Source organism: Oncorhynchus masou, chromosome 5 (assembly GCF_036934945.1).
Source record: "Oncorhynchus masou masou isolate Uvic2021 chromosome 5, UVic_Omas_1.1, whole genome shotgun sequence".
Lineage (NCBI taxonomy): Eukaryota > Metazoa > Chordata > Actinopteri > Salmoniformes > Salmonidae > Oncorhynchus > Oncorhynchus masou.
Window position 1 is genome coordinate 2,266,274 of NC_088216.1, and position 12,860 is coordinate 2,279,133.

At 45.1% G+C, this 12,860-nt stretch overlaps 1 protein-coding gene across 1 annotated transcript in view; it reads right to left on the bottom strand.

The window, feature by feature from the left end:
* The window catches only part of LOC135525671 (caskin-1-like), a 109,038-nt gene that overhangs the window by 30,791 nt on the left and 65,387 nt on the right, over window positions 1–12,860 (bottom strand). Inside the window, 1 exon segment of the mRNA XM_064953438.1 lies at window positions 6,049–6,125. Within this exon segment, the coding sequence (XP_064809510.1) occupies window positions 6,049–6,125 (77 nt within the window).

A 12,860-nucleotide genomic window follows, 5' to 3' on the forward strand; every position in this document is an offset into this window, starting at 1 on the left:
CACTGTAGAAGACAAACTCAACTCTAGAACACACACTCAGCTCTACACTGTAGAACACACACTCAGCTCTAGAACACTGTAGAACACACACTCAGCTCTACACTGTAGAACACACACTCAGCTCTACATTGCAGAACACACACTGAAGACTAGAACTATCAGCATTCTCAGACCTCTTCAACCGAACACTCTCATTGTTCTAGAACACAGAATATTCTCAGAGCTCTAGAACATAGATACCAGAGTTCTAGAACAGGGTGGGGGAGGGAGGAGGGAGTCCAGAGGCTCTGTATGTCTCTGTGAGGTCAGGTGACACAGCTCAGCTCAGTGATTGGTTGTTAGGGTTAGACTGACATGCTTTACCCCCAGGGGGCAGTAGAGATGCCATCTAATCATCTAACCTCTCGTTGAAGCCACGGAGGTTCAAGCCCGACCGCAGTATTGCAGGCCTTGTTAGTAGAAAACAGTATCCCCAATTATAGTGAACGGACAAATGGCAATCTGCATTTTAAAAAATTATCACGGTACCAAATATTGTGTATAATACACCAGAAGTATGTCCTTGAACCGATTATTAAGAAATTGTACACAGAATAATTTGTAAGGGTAATTGTAGCTGCTAATGGCAGCAGGCAGTACCCTGGTCGGCCTTCAACTTGAGTTACTCAACGAGAGGGGTCAACACTGAGACAGCCTGCAACGTCACTTACTGAATTAGGACTGACTGCACATGTTCTGTATCCACGAGACTCGAGTTCAGGAAGTGAAAAGAACCTGGCCTTCAAATACGCTACTGAGTCTTCCCATAGGAATGAATGGGGTCACATGATCGGTGGCTTTGTCCATTCTTTTTACAGTCATTGCATCTAACTACATCTTTCTGATGGGACGTTAAATGGGTGTCCTGACTCTTATTGTTAGAGTAGCGGTGTTAACCACGATGTCCTGACTCTCTTATTGTTAGAGTAGCGGTGTTAACCACGATGTCCTGACTCTCTTATCGGTAGGGGTGTTAACCACGGTGTCCTGACTCTCTTATTGTTAGAGTAGGGGTGTTAACCACGGTGTCCTGACTCTCTTATCGGTAGGGGTGTTAACCACGGTGTCCTGACTCTCTTATTGTTAGAGTAGGGGTGTTAACCACGGTGTCCTGACTCTCTTATTGTTAGAGTAGGGGTGTTAACCACGGTGTCCTGACTCTCTTATTGTTAGAGTAGGGGTGTTAACCACGGTGTCCTGACTCTCTTATTGTTAGAGTAGGGGTGTTAACCACGGTGTCCTGACTCTCTTATTGTTAGAGTAGGGGTGTTAACCACGGTGTCCTGACTCTCTTATTGTTAGAGTAGGGGTGTTAACCACGGTGTCCTGACTCTCTTATTGTTAGAGTAGGGGTGTTAACCACGGTGTCCTGACTCTCTTATTGTTAGAGTAGGGGTGTTAACCACGGTGTCCTGACTCTCTTATTGTTAGAGTAGGGGTGTTAACCACGGTGTCCTGACTCTCTTATCGGCAGAGTAGGGGTGTTAACCACGGTGTCCTGACTCTCTTATCGGTAGGGGTGTTAACCACGGTGTCCTGACTCTCTTATTGTTAGAGTAGGGGTGTTAACCACGGTGTCCTGACTCTCTTATTGTTAGAGTAGGGGTGTTAACCACGGTGTCCTGACTCTCTTATTGTTAGAGTAGGGGTCTTAACCACGGTGTCCTGACTCTCTTATTGTTAGAGTAGGGGTGTTTACCACGGTGTCCTGACTCTCTTATTGTTAGAGTAGGGGTGTTAACCACGGTGTCCTGACTCTCTTATTGTTAGAGTAGGGGTGTTAACCATGGTGTCCTGACTCTCTTATTGTTAGAGTAGGGGTGTTAACCTCGGTGTCCTGACTCTCTTATCGGTAGGGGTGTTAACCACGGTGTCCTGACTCTCTTATTGTTAGAGTAGGGGTGTTAACCACGGTGTCCTGACTCTCTTATTGTTAGAGTAGGGGTGTTAACCACGGTGTCCTGACTCTCTTATTGTTAGAGTAGGGGTGTTAACCACGGTGTCCTGACTCTCTTATTGTTAGAGTAGGGGTGTTAACCACGGTGTCCTGACTCTCTTATTGTTAGAGTAGGGGTGTTAACCACGGTGTCCTGACTCTCTTATTGTTAGAGTAGGGGTGTTAACCACGGTGTCCTGACTCTCTTATTGTTAGAGTAGGGCTGTTAACCACGGTGTCCTGACTCTCTTATTGTTAGAGTAGGGGTGTTAACCACGGTGTCCTGACTCTCTTATTGTTAGAGTAGGGGTGTTAACCACGGTGTCCTGACTCTCTTATTGTTAGAGTAGGGGTGTTAACCACGGTGTCCTGACTCTCTTATTGTTAGAGTAGGGGTGTTAACCACGGTGTCCTGACTCTCTTATTGTTAGAGTAGGGGTGTTTACCACGGTGTCCGGACTCTCTTATTGTTAGAGTAGGGGTGTTAACCACGGTGTCCTGACTCTCTTATTGTTAGAGTAGGGGTGTTAACCTCGGTGTCCTGACTCTCTTATTGTTAGAGTAGGGGTGTTAACCCCGGTGTCCTGACTCTCTTATTGTTAGAGTAGGGGTGTTAACCACGGTGTCCTGACTCTCTTATCGGTAGGGGTGTTAACCTCGATGTCCTGACTCTCTTATTGTTAGAGTAGGGGTGTTAACCACGGTGTCCTGACTCTCTTATCGGTAGGGGTGTTAACCACGGTGTCCTGACTCTCTTATCGGTAGGGGTGTTAACCACGGTGTCCTGACTCTCTTATTGTTAGAGTAGGGGTGTTAACCTCGGTGTCCTGATTCTCTTATTGTTAGAGTAGGGGTGTTAACCACGGTGTCCTGACTCTCTTATCGGTAGGGGTGTTAACCTCGATGTCCTGACTCTCTTATTGTTAGAGTAGGGGTGTTAACCACGGTGTCCTGACTCTCTTATCGGTAGGGGTGTTAACCACGGTGTCCTGACTCTCTTATCGGTAGGGGTGTTAACCACGGTGTCCTGACTCTCTTATTGTTAGAGTAGGGGTGTTAACCACGGTGTCCTGACTCTCTTATCGGTAGGGGTGTTAACCACGGTGTCCTGACTCTCTTATTGTTAGAGTAGGGGTGTTAACCACGGTGGCCTGACTCTCTTATTGTTAGAGTAGGGGTGTTAACCTCGGTGGCCTGACTCTCTTATTGTTAGAGTAGGGGTGTTAACCACGGTGTCCTGACTCTCTTATTGTTAGAGTAGGGGTGTTAACCATGGTGTCCTGACTCTCTTATTGTTAGAGTAGGGGTGTTAACCACGGTGTCCTGACTCTCTTATTGTTAGAGTAGGGGTGTTAACCCGGTGTCCTGACTCTCTTATTGTTAGAGTAGGGGTGTTAACCACGGTGTCCTGACTCTCTTATTGTTAGAGTAGGGCTGTTAACCACGGTGTCCTGACTCTCTTATTGTTAGAGTAGGGGTGTTAACCACGGTGTCCTGACTCTCTTATTGTTAGAGTAGGGGTGTTAACCACGGTGTCCTGACTCTCTTATTGTTAGAGTAGGGGTGTTAACCACGGTGTCCTGACTCTCTTATTGTTAGAGTAGGGGTGTTAACCACGGTGTCCTGACTCTCTTATTGTTAGAGTAGGGGTGTTAACCACGGTGTCCTGACTCTCTTATTGTTAGAGTAGGGGTGTTTACCACGGTGTCCTAACTCTCTTATTGTTAGAGTAGGGGTGTTAACCACGGTGTCCTGACTCTCTTATTGTTAGAGTAGGGGTGTTAACCACGGTGTCCTGACTCTCTTATTGTTAGAGTAGGGGTGTTAACCTCGGTGTCCTGACTCTCTTATTGTTAGAGTAGGGGTGTTAACCACGGTGTCCTGACTCTCTTATTGTTAGAGTAGGGGTGTTAACCACGGTGTCCTGACTCTCTTATTGTTAGAGTAGGGGTGTTAACCACGGTGTCCTGACTCTCTTATTGTTAGAGTAGGGGTGTTAACCACGGTGTCCTGATTCTCTTATTGTTAGAGTAGGGGTGTTAACCACGGTGTCCTGACTCTCTTATCGGTAGGGGTGTTAACCATGGTGTCCTGACTCTCTTATTGTTAGAGTAGGGGTGTTAACCACGGTGTCCTGACTCTCTTATTGTTAGAGTAGGGGTGTTAACCACGGTGTCCTGACTCTCTTATTGTTAGAGTAGGGGTGTTAACCACGGTGTCCTGACTCTCTTATTGTTAGAGTAGGGGTGTTAACCACGGTGTCCTGACTCTCTTATTGTTAGAGTAGGGGTGTTAACCACAGTGTCCTGACTCTCTTATTGTTAGAGTAGGGGTGTTAACCACGGTGTCCTGACTCTCTTATTGTTAGAGTAGGGGTGTTAACCACGGTGTCCTGACTCTCTTATTGTTAGAGTAGGGGTGTTAACCACGGTGTCCTGACTCTCTTATTGTTAGAGTAGGGGTGTTAACCACGGTGTCCTGACTCTCTTATTGTTAGAGTAGGGGTGTTAACCACGGTGTCCTGACTCTCTTATTGTTAGAGTAGGGCTGTTAACCACGGTGTCCTGACTCTCTTATTGTTAGAGTAGGGGTGTTAACCACAGTGTCCTGACTCTCTTATTGTTAGAGTAGGGGTGTTAACCACGGTGTCCTGACTCTCTTATTGTTAGAGTAGGGGTGTTAACCATGGTGTCCTGACTCTCTTATCGGTAGGGGTGTTAACCACGGTGTCCTGACTCTCTTATTGTTAGAGTAGGGGTGTTAACCACAGTGTCCTGACTCTCTTATTGTTAGAGTAGGGGTGTTAACCACGGTGTCCTGACTCTCTTATTGTTAGAGTAGGGGTGTTAACCACGGTGTCCTGACTCTCTTATTGTTAGAGTAGGGGTGTTAACCATGGTGTCCTGACTCTCTTATTGTTAGAGTAGGGGTGTTAACCACGGTTTCCTGACTCTCTTATTGTTAGAGTAGGGGTGTTAACCACGGTGTCCTGACTCTCTTATTGTTAGAGTAGGGGTGTTAACCACGGTGTCCTGACTCTCTTATTGTTAGAGTAGGGGTGTTAACCTCGGTGTCCTGACTCTCTTATCGGTAGGGGTGTTAACCACGGTGTCCTGACTCTCTTATTGTTAGAGTAGGGGTGTTAACCACGGTGTCCTGACTCTCTTATTGTTAGAGTAGGGGTGTTAACCTCGGTGTCCTGACTCTCTTATCGGTAGGGGTGTTAACCACGGTGTCCTGACTCTCTTATTGTTAGAGTAGGGGTGTTAACCACGGTGTCCTGACTCTCTTATCGGTAGGGGTGTTAACCATGGTGTCCTGACTCTCTTATCGGTAGGGGTGTTAACCATGGTGTCCTGACTCTCTTATCGGTAGGGGTGTTAACCATGGTGTCCTGACTCTCTTATCGGTAGGGGTGTTAACCATGGTGTCCTGACTCTCTTATCGGTAGGGGTGTTAACCATGGTGTCCTGACTCTCTTATCGGTAGGGGTGTTAACCACGGTGTCCTGACTCTCTTATCGGTAGGGGTGTTAACCATGGTGTCCTGACTCTCTTATCGGTAGGGGTGTTAACCATGGTGTCCTGACTCTCTTATCGGTAGGGGTGTTAACCATGGTGTCCTGACTCTCTTATCGGTAGGGGTGTTAACCACGGTGTCCTGACTCTTATCGGTAGGGGTGTTAACCACGGTGTCCTGACTCTTATCGGTAGGGGTGTTAACCACGGTGTCCTGACTCTCTTATTGTTAGAGTAGGGGTGTTAACCACGGTGTCCTGACTCTTATCGGTAGGGGTGTTAACCACGGCTTCCTCTGTGATACGTCCTGAGAACAACGTCCAGCGAACAGCAACACATTCCAAGCCACTGAATGATGGAGGGAAGCTTCAGGAAGCAGAAACAATAAACTGAAACAGCAAAGAAATCTGTCTCTAGTGAGACAACACACACAAATGCACACACACACACACACACACACACACACACACACACACACACACACACACACACACACACACACACACACACACACACATGCCCGAACACACAAACAAACACACACACAGACCTCACCTTCACATCTGCCTCTGCCTTGCGATCAAAGGAGCGCTGGTCTTGAGGAGGACAACCAGATGGACTCTTAGCAGCAGCTAAAAGAAACACAGACAGTCAGTCAGACAGTCAGTCAGTTAGACAGTCAGTCAGTCAGTTAGACAGTCAGTCAGTCAGTTAGACAGTCAGTCAGTCAGTCAAAGGAGCGTTGTTCTTGAGGAGGACAACCAGATGGACTCTTAGCAGCAGCTAAAAGAAACACAGACAGTCAGTCAGACAGTCAGTCAGTTAGACAGTCAGTCAGTCAGTTAGACAGTCAGTCAGTCAGTTAGACAGTCAGTCAGTCAGTCAAAGGAGCGTTGTTCTTGAGGAGGACAACCAGATGGACTCTTAGCAGCAGCTAAAAGAAACACAGACAGTCAGTCAGTTAGACAGTCAGTCAGTCAGTCAGTCAGTCAGTTAGACAGTCAGTCAGTCAGACAGTCAGTCAGTCAGTTAGACAGTCAGTCAGTCAGTTAGACAGTCAGTCAGTCAGTTAGACAGTCAGTTAGACAGTCAGTCAGTCAGTCAGTTAGACAGTCAGTTAGACAGTCAGTCAGTCAGTCAGTTAGACAGTCAGTCAGTCAGTTAGACAGTCAGTTAGACAGTCAGTCAGTGAGTCAGTCAGTCAGTCCGTCAGTCAGTGAGTCAGTCAGTCAGTCAGTTAGACAGTCAGTTAGACAGTCAGTTAGACAGTCAGTCAGTCAGTCAGTCAGTCAGTTAGACAGTCAGTCAGTCAGTTAGACAGTCAGTTAGACAGTCAGTTAGACAGTCAGTCAGTCAGTCAGTCAGTCAGTTAGACAGTCAGTTAGACAGTCAGTTAGACAGTCAGTCAGTGAGTCAGTCAGTCAGTCAGTCAGTCAGTCAGTGAGTCAGACAGTCAGTTAGACAGTCAGTTCGACAGTCAGTCAGTTAGTCAGTCAGTCAGTTAGACAGTCAGTTAGACAGTCAGACAGTCAGTTAGACAGTCAGTTAGTCAGTCAGTCAGTTAGACAGACAGTTAGACAGTCACTCAGAAAGTCAGTCAGTCAGTCAGTTAAACAGTCAGTTAGACAGTCAGTCAGTCAGTTAGACAGTCAGTCAGTCAGTCAGTCAATCAGTCAGTTAGAAAGTCCGTCAGTCAGACAGTCAGAAAGTCAGTCAGTCAGTTAGACAGTCAGACAGTCACTCAGTCAGTCAGTTAAACAGTCAGTTAGAAAGTCCGTCAGTCAGACAGTCAGAAAGTCAATCAGTCAGTCAGTCAGTCAGTTAAACAGTCAGTTAGACAGTCAGTCAGTTAGACAGTCAGTCAGTCAGTCAGTCAATCAGTCAGTTAGAAAGTCCGTCAGTCAGTCAGTCAGTCAGAAAGTCAATCAGTCAGTCAATCAGTCAGTCAGTTAGAAAGTTAGTCAGTCAGTCAGTTAAAAAGTCAGTCAGTCAGTAGAAAGTCAGTCAGTCAGTTAGACAGTCAGACAGTCAGTTAGAAAAGTCAATCAGTCAGTAAGTTAGAAAGTCAATCAGTTAGATAGTCAGACAGTCACTCAAAAAGTCAGTCAATCAGTCAGTTAAACAGTCAGTCAGTCAGTCAGTTAGACAGTCAGTCAGTCAGTTAGACAGTCAGTCAATCAGTCAGTTAGAAAGTTTGTCAGTCAGTCAGTCAGTTAGACAGTTTGTCAGTTGGAAAGTCAGTCAATCAGTCAGTCAGTTAGAAAGTTAGTCAGTCTGTCAGTTAAAAAGTCAGTCATTTACATTTACATTTAAGTCATTTGGCAGACGCTCTTATCCAGAGCGACTTACAAATTGGTGAATTCACCTTATGACATCCAGCCAGTCAGTAGAAAGTCAGTCAGTCAGTTAGAAAGTCAGTCAGTCAGTTAGTAAGTTAGAAAGTCAGTCAGTTAGAAAGTCAGTCAGTTAGAAAGTCAATCAGTCAGTCAGTTAGTAAGTCAGTCAGTTAGAAAGTCAATCAGTCAGTCAGTTAGAAAGTCAATCAGTCAGTCAGTTAGAAAGTCAGTAAGTCAGTTAGAAAGTCAGTCAGACAGTCAGTCAGTTAGACAGACAGTTAGACAGTCAGTCAGTCAGTTAGACAGTCAGTCAGTTAGACAGTCAGACAGTCAGTTAAACAGTCAGTCAGACAGTTAGACAGTCAGACAGTAACTCAGAAAGTCAGTCAGTCAGTCAGTCAGTTAGACTGTCAGTCAGTTAGACAGTCAGTCAGTTAGACAGTCAATCAATCAGTCAGTTAGAAAGTCTGTCAGTCAGTCAGTCAGAAAGTCAATCAGTCAGTCAGTCAGTCAGTCAGTTAGAAAGTCAGTCAATCAGTCAGTCAGTTAGAAAGTCAGTCAGTCAGTCAGTTAAAACGTCAGTCAGTCAGTAGAAAGTCTGTCAGTCAGTCAGTCAGAAAGTCAATCAGTCAGTCAGTCAGTCAGTCAGTTAGAAAGTCAGTTAGAATGTCAGTCAGTCAGTTAGAAAAGTCAGTCAGTCAGTTAGAAAGTCAGTCAGTCAGTCAGTTAGAAAGTCAGTCAGTCAGTTAAAAAGTCAGTCAGTCAGTTAGAAAGTCAGTCAGTCAGTAAGTTAGAAAGTCAGTCAGTTAGAAAGTCAATCAGTCAGTCAGTTAGAAAGTCAATCAGTCAGTCAGTTAGAAAGTCAGTAAGTCAGTTAGAAAGTCAGTCAGACAGTCAGTTGGAAAGTCAGTCAGTTATAAAGTCAGTCAGTCAGTTAGAAAGTCAGTCAGTCAGTTAGAAAGTCAGTCAGTCAGTCAGTTGGAAAGTCAGTCAGTTAGAAAGTCAGTCAGTCAGTTAGAAAGTCAGTCAGTCAGTCAGTTAGTAAGTCAGTCAGTCAGTCAGTCAGTTAGAAAGTCAGTCAGTCAGTTAGAAAGTCGGTCAGTTAGAAAGACAGTCAGTCAGTCAGTTAGAAAGACAGTCAGTTAGAAATTCAGTCAGTCAGTTAGAAAGTCTGTCAGTCAGTCAGTTAGAAAGTCAGACAGTCCTGCTACTGCTGCCTAATATTACAGTAATATTATTCTGGGTACCTGCTGCCTGCTCCACAGACCTGGACTGGTCCTGTTACTATTATTATAGTTGTTATTAATATTACAGTAATATTATTCTGGGTACCTTTGCCTGCTCCACAGACCTGGACTGGTCCTGTTACTATTATTATAGTTGTTATTAATATTACAGTAATATTATTCTGGGTACCTGCTGCCTGCTCCACAGACCTGGACTGGTCCTGTTACTATTATTATAGTTGTTATTAATATTACAGTGTTTGTATTATTCTGGGTACCTGTTTGCCTGCTCCACAGACCTGGACTGGTCCTGTTACTATTATTATAGTTGTTATTAATATTACAGTAATATTATTCTGGGTACCTGCTGCCTGCTCCACAGACCTGGACTGGTCCTGTTACTATTATTATAGTTGTTATTAATATTACAGTAATATTATTCTGGGTACCTGCTGCCTGCTCCACAGACCTGGACTGGTCCTGTTACTATTATTATAGTTGTTATTAATATTACAGTAATATTATTCTGGGTACCTGCTGCCTGCTTCACAGACCTGGACTGGTCCTGTTACTATTATTATAGTTGTTATTAATATTACAGTAATATTATTCTGGGTACCTCTGCCTGCTCCACAGACCTGGACTGGTCCTGTTACTATTATTATAGTTGTTATTAATATTACAGTAATATTATTCTGGGTACCTGCTGCCTGCTCCACAGACCTGGACTGGTCCTGTTACTATTATTACAGTTGTTCTTAATATTTTCACACCCTGACCATAGTTTATTTGTATGTTTCTATGTTTTGGTTGGTCAGGGTGTGATCTGAGTGGGCATTCTATGTTGGATGTCTTGTTTGTTTGTTTCTATGTCTGGCCTGATATGGTTCTCAATCAGAGGCAGGTGTTAGTCATTGTCTCTGATTGGGAACCATATTTAGGTAGCCTGGGTTTCACTGTGTGTTTGTGGGTGATTGTTCCTGTCTCTGTGTTTGTTGCTCCAGATAGGGCTGTTTCGGTTTTCCACGTTTGTTGTTTTTGTATTGTTCGTGTTTCATCTTCATTAAAGATGTATCTAACTAACCACGCTGCATTGTTCCACCCTTCAGTCAGAGGAGGAGTTAGAAGAAACTCGTTACAAATATTACAGTAATATTATTCTGGGTACCTGCTGCCTGCTCCACAGACCTGGACTGGTCCTGTTACTATTATTATAGTTGTTATTAATATTACAGTAATATTATTTTGGGTACCTGCTGCCTGCTCCACAGACCTGGACTGGTCCTGTTACTATTATTATAGTTGTTATTAATATTACAGTAATATTATTCTGGGTACCTGCTGCCTGCTCCACAGACCTGGACTGGTCCTGTTACTATTATTATAGTTGTTATTAATATTACAGTAATATTATTCTGGGTACCTGCTGCCTGCTCCACAGACCTGGACTGGTCCTGTTACTATTATTATAGTTGTTATTAATATTACAGTAATATTATTCTGGGTACCTGCTGCCTGCTCCACAGACCTGGACTGGTCCTGTTACTATTATTATAGTTGTTATTAATATTACAGTAATATTATTCTGGGTACCTGCTGCCTGCTCCACAGACCTGGACTGGTCCTGTTACTATTATTATAGTTGTTATTAATATTACAGTAATATTATTCTGGGTACCTGCTGCCTGCTCCACAGACCTGGACTGGTCCTGTTACTATTATTATAGTTGTTATTAATATTACAGTAATATTATTCTGGGTACCTGCTGCCTGCTCCACAGACCTGGACTGGTCCTGTTACTATTATTATAGTTGTTATTAATATTACAGTAATATTATTCTGGGTACCTGCTGCCTGCTCCACAGACCTGGACTGGTCCTGTTACTATTATTATAGTTGTTATTAATATTACAGTAATATTATTCTGGGTACCTGCTGCCTGCTCCACAGACCTGGACTGGTCCTGTTACTATTATTATAGTTGTTATTAATATTACAGTAATATTATTCTGGGTACCTGCTGCCTGCTCCACAGACCTGGACTGGTCCTGTTACTATTATTATAGTTGTTATTAATATTACAGTAATATTATTCTGGGTACCTGCTGCCTGCTCCACAGACCTGGACTGGTCCTGTTACTATTATTATAGTTGTTATTAATATTACAGTAATATTATTCTGGGTACCTGCTGCCTGCTCCACAGACCTGGACTGGTCCTGTTACTATTATTATAGTTGTTATTAATATTACAGTAATATTATTCTGGGTACCTGCTGCCTGCTCCACAGACCTGGACTGGTCCTGTTACTATTATTATAGTTGTTATTAATATTACAGTAATATTATTCTGGGTACCTGCTGCCTGCTCCACAGACCTGGACTGGTCCTGTTACTATTATTATAGTTGTTATTAATATTACAGTAATATTATTCTGGGTACCTGCTGCCTGCTCCACAGACCTGGACTGGTCCTGTTACTATTATTACAGTTGTTCTTAATATTTTCACACCCTGACCATAGTTTATTTGTATGTTTCTATGTTTTGGTTGGTCAGGGTGTGATCTGAGTGGGCATTCTATGTTGGATGTCTTGTTTGTCTATTTCTATGTCTGGCCTGATAGGGTTCTCAATCAGAGGCAGGTGTTAGTCATTGTCTCTGATTGGGAACCTTATTTAGGTAGCCTGGGTTTCACTGTGTGTTTGTGGGTGATTGTTCCTGTCTCTGTGTTTGTTGCACCAGATAGGGCTGTTTCGGTTTTCCACGTTTGTTGTTTTTGTATTGTTCATGTTTCATCTTCATTAAAGATGTACCTAACTAACCATGCTGCATTTTGGTCCGATCCTTGTTCCACCTCTTCGTCAGAGGAGGAGTTAGAAGAAACTCGTTACAGAATCACCCACCACAACAGGACCAAGCGGCGTGGTGACAAGCAGCGGCAGCAGGAGCAGCGATCACAGGACTTCTGGACTTGGGAGGAGATATTGGACGGAAAAGGACCCTAGGCACAGCCTGGAGAATATCGCCGTCCCATGGAAGAACTGGAGGTGACGAAAGCGGAGAGGCGCTGGTTTGAAGAGCCAGCACGGCGACGCGGTTGGAAGCCCGAGAGTCAGCCCCAAAAATTTCTTTAATATTACAGGAGTATGGCTACGCCAGGTAGGAGACCTGCGCAAACTTTCTGTGCTTACCGGGGGGCTAGAGAGACCGGGCAGGCACCGTGTTATGCTGTGGTGCGCACGGTGTCTCCAGTGCGGGTGCATAGCCCAGTGCGTTCTATTCCAGCTTATTGGCCGGGCTAGATTGAGCTGCCGAGCCAAATGCCATGAAGCCGACACTACGCATCTGGTCCCCAGTGCGTCTCCTTGGGCCGGCTTACATGGCACCAGCCATACGCTTGGTGTCCCCGGTTCGCCTGCATAGCACAGTGCGGGCTATTCCACCATGCCGCACTGGCAGAGCGACCGGGAGTATTCAACCAGGTAAGGTTGGGCAGGCTCGGTGCTCAAGAGCTCCAGTGCGCCTGCACGGTCCGGTCTACCCAGTACCACCTCCACACCCCAGCCCTCCGGTGACAGCTCCCCACACCAGGCTTGCTGTGCGTGTCCTCGGCCCAGTACCACCAGTGCCAGCACCACGCATCAGACCTACTGTGCGCCTCGCCTCTCCAGCGCTGCCGGAGCCTTTCTCCTCTCCTGCGCTGCCGGAGTCTCCCGCCTGTTCAGCGCAGCCAGGGCCTTCCTCCTCTCCTGCGCTGTTGGAGTCTCCCGCCTGTTTAGCGCTGCCAGAGCCTTCCGCCTACA